The 14,230-nt window shown below is 46.4% G+C and overlaps 1 protein-coding gene across 5 annotated transcripts in view; it reads right to left on the reverse strand.

Annotated features, from left to right (window-relative positions):
• KYAT1 (kynurenine aminotransferase 1) overlaps positions 1-14,230 on the reverse strand; it is an 825,974-nt gene that overhangs the window by 512,873 nt on the left and 298,871 nt on the right. For all 5 annotated transcript variants that reach the window (XM_069609197.1, XM_069609195.1, XM_069609198.1 and 2 more), the window contains 2 exons: positions 4,484-4,570; positions 4,179-4,307 (listed from right to left, as the gene is read on the reverse strand). In XM_069609197.1, coding sequence (XP_069465298.1) covers positions 4,179-4,307; positions 4,484-4,570 — 216 coding nt within the window. The remainder of the gene's footprint in view (positions 1-4,178; positions 4,308-4,483; positions 4,571-14,230) is intronic.

A 14,230-nucleotide genomic window follows, 5' to 3' on the forward strand; every position in this document is an offset into this window, starting at 1 on the left:
TTTGTCAGAGAGGAGCGTGGATGAGGGCGTGACATGCGTACACTTTGACTACTTTTGTAATTTTTATTGGTGAGTCCGGAGGCGACCCCCGACCCATGTCAAGGGTGGGGAAATGAGGGGAACTGGCTTACAATAGCCAATAACTTTTGGTCATCAGGAGGGAAAGGGGGATACCATGTTTGGCCCAAGAGCACCCCATTACCCGTCCCCAAGGTTCCTCGAACCGGGTGATCTTCCTTCGCTTCTCTGCCCCCAGGGTCGGGATCCAAGAGTGATGGCCTTTCCCTGGCCACCTGTGCAGAGGATCTAAGGGGTCTAGGAGTGAGAATACCCTCAGGTTACTCACAATACTGAGTTACTCAATTAAATCAATTTGGGCGCAATTCTCGCTTTAAGAGGCAGACTGAAAAGAACCATTTTAATCACCATTGTCCGAGCCAAAAGGGGCAATATTTCATAACCACCATTGTCCAAGGCAAGAAGAAAATATTTAAGGTGAAAAGAAACATTGGTTTAAAGAAAATGAAACAGAATATTGTAACCCCCGTGACCAAATGTTAGGCAGAAACCTGTGCAGTTCCCTTGGGGAACACTGCAAAAGATTTAAGACTACAGGTATAGCAGTAAACCCACTTGGTAGCAGTCTGCACCACCCAGATTTACCTGGTAGCTGTGGCTGAGCAGTCAGACTTCCCTCAAGAAGAGTTAGGCAGTATGTAAAGTATACACAATAGGTACTCAAATACAATAGCACAAGCAAACACTGACCAGAGCTTGGTTTCAAAAGTATATAGTTATCTATTTATTAAACACACATAAGTTGAAATCACTCTAGCAAAATATAGTACAAACACTTCAAACACAGTTATAATGAAAGCAGTTCCAACCCTTACTCCTATCTAGACAACTCTAAGTTAACACCACATAATTAAAACAGAGGTGAGCGCTTAACGTTAGATGACACTCTAGTAGGTTCAAGAAAGGGATAAAAAGAAACAGAAATGGGTTAACCCCACCACTCTAGGGTCCAGAACACTTGCAATAGGCTCAAAGAAGCACAAAGTCACAGGTGAGCAAAAGTCACTAGGCAGGGCCCACTCTTAGAGTAGCCGGAGCGGAAATGTGCCCAAGATCACACTGTTATTAGGGATTCAAAGTCTTGCAAAGAGTTAGAAAGAGTTTAGAGTGGCTTAGAAAGTTTAGCCAGGGTGTCCCAGGCACTCCCAGGGTCGAAAGCCGGGGGCTAAATCTACCCCGTACAGTCGGTGGCAAGGGAAGCCAGGCGGAACACGGTACCTTAAGCGGAAAGGATCCTCCAGCGGTGGCAGTTGTTCCAGGCAGTGGCAGCAAGGCTCGACGTCGGTCAGGGGAGAAGAAGATCTCGCTGAAGAGCAGAAGAAGAAGGTCGTTGCACTGCCCGGGAAGAAACCAGCCGCGGAGTCCTCCGGTTAAAGGGTTGTACCGACTTTCGCGGTTGGGGTAAAAGTGTGGTATTCCAGTTGCCGGGGTGCTTGGCACGGGCAAGACGGCCACGAGATACCTCGAGAAGCGAAAAGAAGGTGAAAACTGGTTGTCCCCACCAGTCAAGGGAAGGAGCCACTCCGTTAAGAGTTCTCCTCGGTCGTCGGGAAAAGTGGTGAGACGGTTCAGCAGGGCTCCACCGGGTGGTGTCATCGAAGCAGGTCGGCTCAGCTCTTCCCTCGTCGGATTCTTGGTCCTGTGGCGACTTCTGAAGTTCCAGTCCCCAAAGCCCTGCTTTTATGCAGCAAACCCCCATTCACCCAGCCTAGCTGTCACTCAAACATGCTAAGTGGTGAGCCGGCCGGCTCACCACTTGGGCCATTCAGGACGGAGTGCGACTTGAGTTACCAAGGTAACTCAGTCCAGGGTGCCTAAATCCCCCTCCACCCCTCCTAAGTACCCCAGACAGAGTGGCACCACTTTGGAGGGCTTCTGTGGAGAAGCCCGCCAAAAGTGGAACAAAGGGCTCCACTTTGGGTCAGAGTTACAGAGGCGAACGCCAACGCCATTTTAGAATCAAGTTTTGGCAAAAAGTACCAACCGGAGTTATAATAATAAATATATAAACCGGCGGTATGTTTAAGGCTACCGTAAATAAATAATTAAATGTGTTAGCCTAAAACAATGGGAAATCCCATAGGGAAATATTCGCGGTCGAATATAAAAAGTAGTTTCCACTGCCACCAGCCAAAACTCGATCAGGGGGGACGGAGACGTGCCCCCTCGACTAACAGACCCTGGGGCAATCGAATTGCCCCAGCCAGTACGTCCACAATATGATGGTTTGTACTGGTTCTGTTCAGGATTCAAGACTAGCAAAGTCTTTGGTGACTTTACATGCCCTGGGAGACAGTAGTCAGTCCCAGGGTATGGAGTCTATGTTGGGGAGTCCCTAGGACACCCCTGGGTCACGGCACAGAGGGTGCTGTGTAACCCACATCACAAAAATACTTGAGGCCCTATGGAGTAAAAGACCCCATAGCCCATTCAACACAAGGTTTAACCAAGAAAACACACTTCAACAGGTCCAAGAGTGAGGGTAAAAGAGTCTCACTCTTGGCAGGAGAAAAAAAGAAACCCCAGAAATCCAGCAAAGCTGCTGGGGGACTCACTAGGTAGGGAAATTCAGCCCAAACAGAGAATTCTCCCTAACACCAAAGACAAAAGGGAACAATATTGAAGCGAGTTGAAGAGGATGTACAGGAAGGAAGATTACTGTTAGAAGGAGATCGTACCAAGTATTGCCTAAGCCAAAGAAAGACAAGCAAAGGAAAACAAAATTGGCAAAAAAAGCCCTCATTGTGATAGTTATGAAGGGGGAGAGAAATATAATCTGCATTGCCGGGACAAGTGAACCAGTGAGAAATACACTGTCAGTGCATGAAACAATTGTGGATGTAACTTCCCACTTTGAGGAGTAAAGTCTGGGAAGTTTTGAAGCCAGCCCCACCACAAGGTACTGATAGTAGTTGTAGGAGTTTTGTACTGGTATGCGAGTAGACCAGGAAAAGGTTAAAGTACTGCAGTGTGATAGAAGGTTGTGGCCGAACCAAAGAGTACATCTGATGGTGTGCTTAGTAGAACGGTTGTGAAACCATCCTGCCAAAACTGTGTTTGCATATCAAGAAGTCTTTTTAGTTTATCAACAAGCAGTTTGTGGACACTTCACACATTGTCTAAAAGAGTGAGAAAACCTATGGGGCAAAAGACGATTGTGTTGCCAAGTGAAGAACCTGTGGTACAAGGAACAGAACTTTGTGCCATACTTTAAGTGGAATGTGGCTATTGAAAAAACGTCTTTATTTTGAGTTGGAAATATTTTGAACAGATCCAGGGGAAGGGGGAGTCCACCCTGGATATAAGGATTTATGTTTACAATTTCACTATGTGCAGTTAAATGTTATGTTGTGAAGGTTGAACAATCAGATAACCCTTTTTTGAGTTTGTTGTATGTATGAGTGTGAGGGATAGAGATGTTTGGACATTAGGACAGTTTTCTTAAGCTTTTGGATTTGTTAGATTTGGGAGAGTTGACCTTCTGGCCCACCCTTCTGTTCAATAAAATGGCTAAATGTAAGAAAGCTTTATCTACTTGTCCGTCTCACACTTCTGACCCCTCACACACCTCTCAATTTTCCTGGGGCTTTTGGCACCTATACACTTCTCAGGTGTTTTGGAAACTCTTCCCCTCCTTCAGGGTGTCTAGCACTGCTAATCCTCTCCATGAATTCTGATACCAAGGGATTCTGGCACATCACACATTTCTTGAAGGTTTCTGTGACTCATTTCTCAGGGGTTTCTAGCACGGTAGGCCTTTTGGTGCACCTCACCATATGCAGGGGTTGTCCATCATATTGTTTGGGGGATACGACACTGCTATGCTTAACTGGGGATTCTGGACCTTACCTCCTCCACATGTTACCTTCACGGGATTCTGGCCCCTTGGTCATAGCATGCCTAGGGACTCTGAGAATGCTAACCTTCTGTGGGATTCTATCCTCTTTCCTTGTCTGGGGATTCTGGCACCTACCTCCTCCACGTGTTACCTTCACAGGATTCTGGTCCCTTGGTCATAGTTTGCAGAGGGACTCTGAGAATAATACTAACCTTCTGTGGGATTCTATCCTCTTTCCTTGCCTGCGGTTCCTGACACTTACCTTCCCCAGGGGGTTGTTTGGTGTGTTGACAACAATAGCTTTGGTGTGTTTGGTGAATTTGGAGGACAGCTCTGCTGGATCCAGCTGCCAGTCTCTGCTGGTAGCCACCTCCTTGCCCTCAGCAGGTTTCTAAAGAAGGGGAGAAACAAGAGTGTGAAGAACAACCAAACAATCCTAAGGAACAATAGACCGACAACAGGAGCGGAGCACAAGGTGCTCATCAGAGATAGTGAAAAAAGGCCCATGCAGGTCATGCTGCAGGGTTAGGTAGTGAGCCCCAAAAGGTAAGTCCTGGTAATACTCACTAGCCGCAGGGGAATGAAGACTGCCTTCCCTCCAGCCATCCGCACCATTGGCTCATAACAGTCAAAGAAGGGCTCGATGAGAATCACCTGTGTTTGGACAGAGGTATTGAAATAGGATGTTAGCAATAAACGGGTGGCCCCCAGCAGACAATCTCTATGTGTAATAAGGTTAAAATTATCTTGCATTGGAGCAACACCTTCCCCAAAAAAGTTGTGTACTGTGATAGGGAAACCTAAGCCCGGTGAGGAACCTGAGAGCAATCTCACTTCCTTTTCCCCAATATCCTCTGCTCAAATGGCCAGGGAAGGGACATCGCCTTTGGATCCCGACCCTGGGGGTGGATATTCAAGGGAGGATCACCTGGGAAGAGGAGACTTGGGGAATCGAAGGGGGATGTCCTCGGGTGAGACGCGGTACCCCCATTTCCATTTCATGATGAACCTTCAGTCCCAGCAGCCTTTATGGGGTATTGTCATCCGTTCCCATTCTCCGCCTTTCAAGAGTACACAGGTAAATGCCCTCAATGTATTTACACCAGAACGAGGATAAATAGGAAGACGTTTTCTTATTAAGGGACGGTAAACACATATCACCCCCCTAATGCTGTTTCAAGAAACCCTCAGGCCAAAAGAACACAAACACCACTAAGATGTGTGCATAGTGCCCCATAGTCATACAACTCTAGTACAGGGACGATGAAGAGGCGACTAGGAGTAGTACACACTACAATGGCATCTCATCACTCTGGTACTCTGACGAGGAAGAGGCCGGCAGACTATTGTGAGGATCATGCATGTCCAGAGAACACTGGTAATTATGGTCATACAAATGGATTCAAGGGATTGCACCTGCAACATGTTAATAGGTCACGGGTGCATAAAAGATGGAGCCGACAGTCAGGAGAGGGAGACCAGCAGGAGAGAAGCCGGGCCGGGAGGTGCAGGCCTGCGAGGAGGGAAATCCTGTCAGCAAGGAGGCTGCTGAGGAGGGGCCTGCTTGGAGGCCAGAATGCCAGCAATTATCCAGGAGGGACTGTGACACCGGGACCCAAGCGGGCTGTGAGAGGGTCAAGCTGTCAGAGCCTCCTTGGTCAGGTGACCACAGCCGGAGCTGTGGGGCACGGTAGGGATCCCAGATGAGCGGAGCTGCTCGCAACCCACAGAGAGATTTCCAAAGTGTGTGCGGGGCTCACAATGCTACAGAGGTGTGTGTGTGCGGAGCAGAAAGTGAGGAGAGAAGACACCTGGAGGAGCCACCAAGGACAGGTGAGTGAATCAGAGTGAACACACCAACTGGAGCGCTCCTGGGGCTACTACAGGGCAAATGTTATTGCCAGATGAACGGAACTAGATGTGCAATTAAAAGTGAACCCAAAGTGCGGGGTTGTATGTAACAATACAAGCAAGTTGAACTATAAGTGAATTAAGCATTATTGAATACCAAACTAAAGGAAAGCGTTATAATGCGGATGCTCGGGAGATCAGGTAAGCTGGTATGAAGTTCCTTTATAGGGAAGATCTCATGTAAGCTCCATAGAGACCCGTAGCAGACTCACTGGCTCCCACCACCCAGGCTCTCTCCCTTCAACTGCCTGGCTAAGGAAGCCTCTTCATACACAGCCATTCTAGCATTCACCCACCCTTCTCTCATGAAGTCACACGCACTCATACCATGCATCTAGCAACCAGGGGAATGAGATGTAATACACGATATAACACCATGCATCCAGCAACCAGGGGAATGAGATGTAATACACAATATAACACCATGCATCCAGCAACCAGGGGAATGAGATGTAATACACGATATAACACCATGCATCCAGCAACCAGGGGAATGAGATGTAATACACGATATAACGCCGTGCATCCAGCAACCAGGGGAATGAGATGTAATACACGATATAACACCATGCATCCAGCAACCAGGGGAATGAGATGTAATACACGATATAACACCGTGCATCCAGCAACCAGGGGAATGAGATGTAATACACGATATAACACCGTGCATCCAGCAACCAGGGGAATGAGATGTAATACACGATATAACACCATGCATCCAGCAACCAGGGGAATGAGATGTAATACACGATATAACACCATGCATCCAGCAACCAGGGGAATGAGATGTAATACACAATATGACACACCTCCCCTTCTTTGGGAAACAAAGGACGATGCACATTCACTCATACTACAAACAACCCACACAAACAGAAATGTTCCACACTAAACATCACACACACACTTCCCCCTATGAAAAACATTATTGTCCAGTCGGGGTTGGTCAACAAAAAAAAAACAGGCAGCTGGAAAACACACCACACCAATGCAACCAACTACTCCCAGAGGGAAAGGAAAACAGAACAACCAGTCCTAAAATGATGGCCAGTCAAAATATGTCAACCAGAAATAAAGCAAACTCCCGGTAAAAGATGAGTGTAGTCATCGTGTTCCATGGTTGCATTGCAACTAAACTCTGGCTGGAAATACAGCAGGTACTCTCTAATAGAAGCATACTCTACACCAGATGATACGCTGACCACACCTAACCATGGAGAGATCAAAACGGAATCTCCCTACTTTCAGATGTTCCCACGTATACTGACATAACCAAAATCTTCTATCCTGCTGTTAGGAGTAAACATCACTAAAAAGAAAAAAACAATATACTCGCTGGGCTCGGCTAATAATACTGCTACATGTGCACAGGATGTAGGGTAACTAGCCACTATGTTGACATATAGCCCGTAAATGCTGTGATTACTCCAGTGTTTCACAAGGTGTATAGCGCCCAGACACAAACACAGTGTTAGCCAGAAAGCCCTTAGGTAAACTGCAAAATCTCCTAGCTTATTCCTGAACACAACTGCTAAGAGGCTAACAGTGTCAAACTCGGCGGCTGGCGGAATAGCGAATTCCTGGACAAGCTACTACCACTCATATCATTATTTGGACGAGATACTAGCCTGCATAGTGGCTACGTGTTTCCTGCCAGGATTACTTGTGTTGTTTTCGAAATGTTTTTGTGGACTTCATATTAGCTACCTCCACTCACTGCACTATTTCTGATGAGGTAATTTCACATGAATCTGGTATACCTTGAGCCTTTTGGATGACGTACTCTCATCTCATCACATTATTGTTCTCTTTACTGTTCAACATTATTCCTCGAAACTAGCACTCGTATGCTGTCAGATTTGCTAGCAGCTCCGCTGTTTGAGTGTGTGGGACATTGAAGTAGTGACCCCCGTGGGAATTCAATAGTAATGTAAGATCACAGCACTTCTACGGCGCCCTCATATATGGTGACACCTCCAATAGTTGTCTTCGACTCCCCACATGAGCTATGTTTGATTGAACAACGGACTGAGACGCATTCTCTCGGTTCCAGATCGAGAAGCTCTGTTTACACGACTCAATATCATCACCTGGATAGTCCATGAAGCGCCCATTTTTAATTGTCCAATTAGGCCCTATCTGAAGAAGAGGGATTCCTCGAAACGAGTCGGCCAAAATACATTGGACACCATTTTTGTATAATGTGTTTCTCCTCGTATTAATCATGTCTGATGCAATAAATCACTGCTTTTAATGAGATTGCCTACTGCAAAACTCTTTGTTGAAACAAATAGTGATTTAAAATATATATGATTTGTGAATATCTAAATGCTTGACCGCCCGATGGGCGCATGTAGAAGGTTTACAGGGGACGGGAGGATCTCAATTTTGGGTCCTCTTCTTCTTTCTTTATAAAGTAGGGCTTTGTGCCAAAGCCTTTTTTCCTCCCCCGCACCTCAAAATCTTTGAAATCAGCATCTGCTGGATTAACAAAATCTGATTAGTTTTTCCTTAAGAAATTAGGTGTGCACTGCTTACCACGGCCTACTTAGGATTGCCTAAATCCACCAAATAATTGACCTCTCCAGGTTTGTCCACAACCTTGAAGGGTCCAATCCATTTGTCCTGTAAGGCCCTCTGCCTTGTAGGTACCATAACTAGAACTAGCTGGTCTTAAGTAAACGCAAACATGTTGGCCTTCTGGTCATGCCAATGCTTCACCAGAGCCTGACCTGCTTTCAAGTTATCTGAAGCTTCTGTCATCATGTGTGTCATTCTCCCACGGAGACCTAACACATAGTCAGTGACTCTCACTGTGACTCAGTGACTCTCTTGTGGGAAGGAGCACTTTGTTACCCGTCCTTGATTAGGGCCAATGGACCTCTAGCCGGATGACCATAGAGAAGCTCAAAGGGACTGAATCCAAACCCTTCTTGAGGGACTTCTCCAATGTCGTGGGGAAGAGAGACCTAAGACACTGTGAACTCTGTTGTCACCTTAGGAGAAGGGAATCCTGAGACCTTTACAGAAGTATGTTGTAACCTTGGGGAAGGGAACCTCAGGGCTATGAACTAGGTTTTCCTCTTGGGGAAGACAACCCAAAGGCCATTTTGAGATTGCTTTCAACGTGGGGAAGAGAACCTTGAAACTTCTAGACCTGCGTTGTCACCTTGGGTAAGGGAGCCTTGAGGCCGTTTCAGAACTGTGTTGTCTTCTTGGGGTAGGGAACCTCGAGACCCTTTTTGAACTATGTTCTCCTCTTGGGGAAGGAGAACCTAAGACTTTGTGGAACTGCTTTGAACTTGGGGAAGGGGAGCTAGAAAGTAAGCCAAGAGCTGGAAGAAGCGGAGACCTTTATTTTGGAACACTACTTAATTTATTGTGGACATCCCTACACATTGTTTAGCTTTAGTTGTGAGGGCAAGTATAGGTTTTGAACACAGACAGACTTTTAAGTTGACCTTACTGACTCAGACTATACTTGGTTTCCTTAGGTATTGAAATCCCACCTTAGCATACGACAGGTTAGGCCTTACACCATCCTGACATTTTAGTTAATAAAAGTATTTTGTTTGAACTTTGAATCTGTTGTCTTTGTCTTGCTTCATGATTCCTCACAGCCCCCACTCCTTCTATGAGTGCCACAGAGGCAGCTGGAACAGGCACTAAGGAACTTCAATGTCCTGAAGGTTCTGGTGGCCCCATAGCTGCTGGTGCTGCGGTCAGCTGGGATGCCCAGATCCAGCAACAAGCGGTCTGGCAGGTTTCCCAGTGTTGCTGGTTAAAAGCCAACCATGCCGCGCACCACGCGTTTTCCCCAAACACACAGCCAATTGTGTTGCATAAGCCAACCCAAATAGTATTTCAGAGAGATTGCATGAAGACACAGTGGCCCCGGCAGGAGGCAAGACTACACAGACTCGCCATTCTACCGCCAAATGAGTGGCCGATATCTCGGACACATCCCACGAAAGAGTAGCCAGATTAGCATCCTACATCCCAAGTTAAACTGGATAGTGGAGGCCATGCCCTGCTTGGGGGCTTACGGCTAAGGTAAAAGTGACTGGTACATCCATCTCTCAGCAATGCCAGGATAGGGTGTGATGAATACTTTATAGTCGTGTGGCCTATTGCTCACAACCGTCCCCCAAGCAGGCATTCAAACAGAGCTACTGTGTGAAAACACAATTAACTTCATATCAGATTACCAGAGCAGTGAGAAATTGGTAAAACGTATTTGACAAGTTTGCAAATCAACAGGACGACGGCCACTTGCAAACCAGATTTATTTCCACGGCAATGAATGAAGACATTTGTATTTCAAATAAAAATAACCGTGCTACAAGCAATGGGTAGTAAAGATATCCAGGTCTTACACCTCGGCAGAGGCACAAATAGTCGAACAATCATATTCAACATCTACAACCGTCCTAACATTAACAATGGTAACAGTGGCATGACTACGATCAATTTGGTATTGAACCTCATTTCTTCTCTTAAAGGAAAGGCAACATGCACCCCACAATTCATAGTGTGCGGGATTGTAACTTTCAATATGAACCAATGAAAGCGTTTGACAGGGTCACAAACGATGAATAACTAGCACGGGATATACCCACAAGAAACCCCTGCACGACCCAGAAGCAAGCCCTGGAATTAGCCCGTGGGATTCTCCACAACAAACTAAGGGCTTGCGATAAGAGGACTACCGGGCACTAATCTGCAAAGCCAACCTATGTGGAGGGAGACAAATGTTCACACCTTGATTATGGGCCTCATTACGAGGACGGTGGTAAACCGCTGGTGCTACCAAGGGGTTGCCGCCGTTCTCTTAACACCAAATCTGCCTTCTGATATCCCGGTGCCACCGGGACATTACAAGTCCCAGTGGCCCGGGATATCAGGCAGCGGATTCGGGAATTCCCCATTCCCGTGGAGTCCCGGAGGACTCCACAGGAATGGGTTAACGGAAACTCTGCGTTCCGGGGCCGTTGCATCGGGCAGGTCAGACCTACCGGGCGTAACAGCCCCCGCCTGTAGGAGTGTGGCAGTCCGGAAAGGGTGCCATTACGTTGCACCGGCACCCTTATTTCCAGACCTCCACACTCATAATGAGGCCCTATGTCTCGATGGCTCCAAGAGAGTGGCTCCTAGTCAGAGGCTTTAAAGTGTTTGATTACCTGGAAAGTGACCACCGCCCTCTTTCCTTGGAATTTTCATGGCCAGGAACAGTGGGAACTCCAAGGCCCACTGTATCCCCAATAAACAACAAAATGGCCCTCACTAGATATGGGTTAGTTACTACCAATATTATATACAGGCATTTCACCATTACTTGAGAATGTATTTAGCCAGGACAACTCTAACACTGCAGAGATATTTGCATCCTACAGAAAAATTGAAAAAAATAATCTGTGATTTGCTTACATGCCCACGGAAGAAAATTAAAACCACCACGATAGACACAGATGTAGGTGGTTCGACTACGAATGCAGAGCTGCCAAGAAAAAACAAATTAGTGAAGTAAAAAAAAAAAATAAGGAACAAGATAGAAAGAAAATAAGTTGCTTGAGCCATTTCTTTATGGAGTTTATAGATAAAAAGAAAAAGAAAAGAGAGCATGCCTCTGACAGATGGCAGGAATTATGTGATGCGGCTAACGCCAAGGATAGCACTCCATTTTGGAGACTGGTGACAAAAAGTAATTCAGGGAATCGGAACATCATTCCCGCGAGCATCCCAGAGGAAGTATGCTATAATCATTTTTGGCATTTCTATGCCAATCCTAATGATCAGTCCCCCTTAATTCCCTTTGCAAAGGTTGTGTCCACAATAATGTCCCCTGATGACAGGCATTCCCCCCTAAAACTTAGTCTGGAAGAAGTGAAAAAACACAATAACCATTCTAGCGAGTCAGAAGGAGGACGTGGACTCTCAGAAGACATGAAATACTCTTGTTTATTAAAGTAATGGTAGAAGGCCTAACTTTCTCTAGAACTATGGGTGGTCCCTGCCTACATTACGAACTAAGGTGCTTGTTTATCAGTCATGAATGTCCAAAGAAACAAGTCTGCTGTTCAAAACGACCCTAACTAACCCGACCGCTAAGAGAAAACTAACTTGGGTCAAGAGAATGACTCCATTCTCCTGGGGGTACTTCTAGTACCAGTCTTTAATTAAGCAATAAGCCCCGAGCGGGGGGGCATTACCACTTCAGGTAATACCCCGGGTCCCATAGTTCTAGGCCTGAGTGAAGCTGTGGTTTGTATCTGGTTTATGTCTGTAGGCTCATATCCCTGTCTTTAGCTCTTTAATACTATATTGTTCTTGTCCGGGATGGCGCTTTGTTTTACCCCTTTCCCAGGATATTTTGTCCCACTGGTTCTCGCTTTTATCATGCAGCTTATCAACCGCTTCTTTGGTTCGCAATCTTCGATTCTATTTGCTTTCCCAGTTAACTCTTTTTCATATCTTCTACTGCGACGAATTTCTCTTGATTCACAATCTTTTTATCCATTTACCTTCAAAGCTAACTCAGCTTCACATCTTCTACTTCGACGAGTTAGCTGTGCAATATACTTATCCTCTTGAATCTCTCTGCACCTCCCGTTCTCCCGGTTACTTACTTTCTTGAAGGAGAAAGTTGTCAGAGGGTTTCAGTCTCAGGGTTTCTCTCTCTGTATCACAGACTCTGTGTTCTCCCCAGCGTTCACACTCTTCAGTTTCGGTCTCCTTCCCTCTGTGTCCCTGTGCTCGCCTGACCTCATGGACACTCAGCAACGTTCTTTAGACTGACGATCCACCACAGATTAGTCTCTGTGGTCTCGCCACAACCTCCACTTGGCCTTGGGTCTCTGCCCTGTCCGGTTCAGACCTTAGGATTGCCGTAGCTTTGGCATCCCATGAAGCAGCTGTAAGCGAGTTCGAAACTTGCAGATTTCCTGATTTTTGTTCTCGTACAGTGTTGCGCAGCTTGGGGCCTCCCACAGCCTGCTTCTACAATCCTCTCTCTCGACCCCGGCTTTTCTCTCCTCCCTGTTTGGATGCACGCTTTTTATATTATCTTTCTAGTGAAATGGACTTCTTGATTTAAAGGGAAACAAGCTTTTCCAACAAGATAACTACATCCCTTAAGAGTTTCTTCATCCCAGTCTTGACAGTTCATATTTTCTTGAGTTTTGAAACATCCCATGTAAGCCATAGTATGTCTAGCTGGCGGAAGTTCTCCTTGGAACAGGTGTTCTTGTCTCCCAAGGGCAAGTCTCTCCCGGTGAGGTCCCACTTGCCTCTACCCCTAGGGAGGGTATTGCGGAGCGGGCTTACCTCCCTAGCGTCACAGGTGGCGGAGGACTCCCCCCTAGGGGAGAAGGGACGAATTTACTCAATTCGTCAGCCCACCCAGACATTGGGAAAGGCAGAAGGCCCGGATAAAATTCCAACAGACCTATATATGTCAGAACCTGACATATGGGGACCTGTGCTATTGCATGTCTTTAACGCAGCCTTAGAGTCAGGCTCGGTCCCTACCTCCTGGACTATGGCAGAAATAGTCGCTCTGTATATAAAAGGGGGAGGGGGAAGGGAGGTATTGTGGCGGAGTAGAATATGGAATGTGGGCAAAGGAACCCTGGAGAATGGAATGGGGAATGTAGGGCAGGTGAGAGCTGGAAGGCAGTTAAGGTTAGACATTAAAATAAGTAATTGATATTGATATTTTATTTGTATCGCGCTCGTACACAAGTGTTTAAGTAAGACCTACTTAATGTCTCAGAGTCATCATTGATGTTATGGGTTATACTTGTGGAATATGGGTCAACAATTGGCGACGAGAAGATGACTGACCCACGCATCTGATCAAAAAATAATTGCCCAAGGAGGGGGCCAAGAACTGTCAAACATTAAAGGAGGAATACTGCCCAAGGAGGGGGCCGAAGGAAAGATTACCCAAGGAGGGGGCCGAAAAAATATTGCCCAAGGAGGGGGCCAAAGAAAAGATTGCCCAAGGAGGGGGCCAAAGAAAAGATTGCCCAAGAAGGAGGCCAAAGAAAATATTGCCCAAGGAGGGGGCCAAAGAAAAGATTGCCCAAGGAGGAGGCCAAAGAAACAAAGAAAAGATTGCCCAAGGAGGGGGCCGAAGAAAAGATTGCCCAAGGAGGGGGCCGAAGAAAAGATTGCCCAAGGAGGGGACCAGGCCAGAAAAGAAAAGGAACTAATGATCAGCCTATGGAGGTGGCTGAAAGGACAATAATGAGCCTATGGAGGTGGCCAAAAAGAACTGATGATCGGCATATGGAGGTGGCCAGAAGAGACCTACGGAGGAGGTTGCAAAAGAGACATATAAGATAAAGAAAAACAGCCTGAGGGGTGGCCATCGGGTATGAACATTTAGGACTGTTATTTTAG

The sequence above is a fragment of the Ambystoma mexicanum genome, chromosome 8, assembly GCF_040938575.1.
Source record: "Ambystoma mexicanum isolate Mex_15411 chromosome 8, UKY_AmexF1_1, whole genome shotgun sequence".
Lineage (NCBI taxonomy): Eukaryota > Metazoa > Chordata > Amphibia > Caudata > Ambystomatidae > Ambystoma > Ambystoma mexicanum.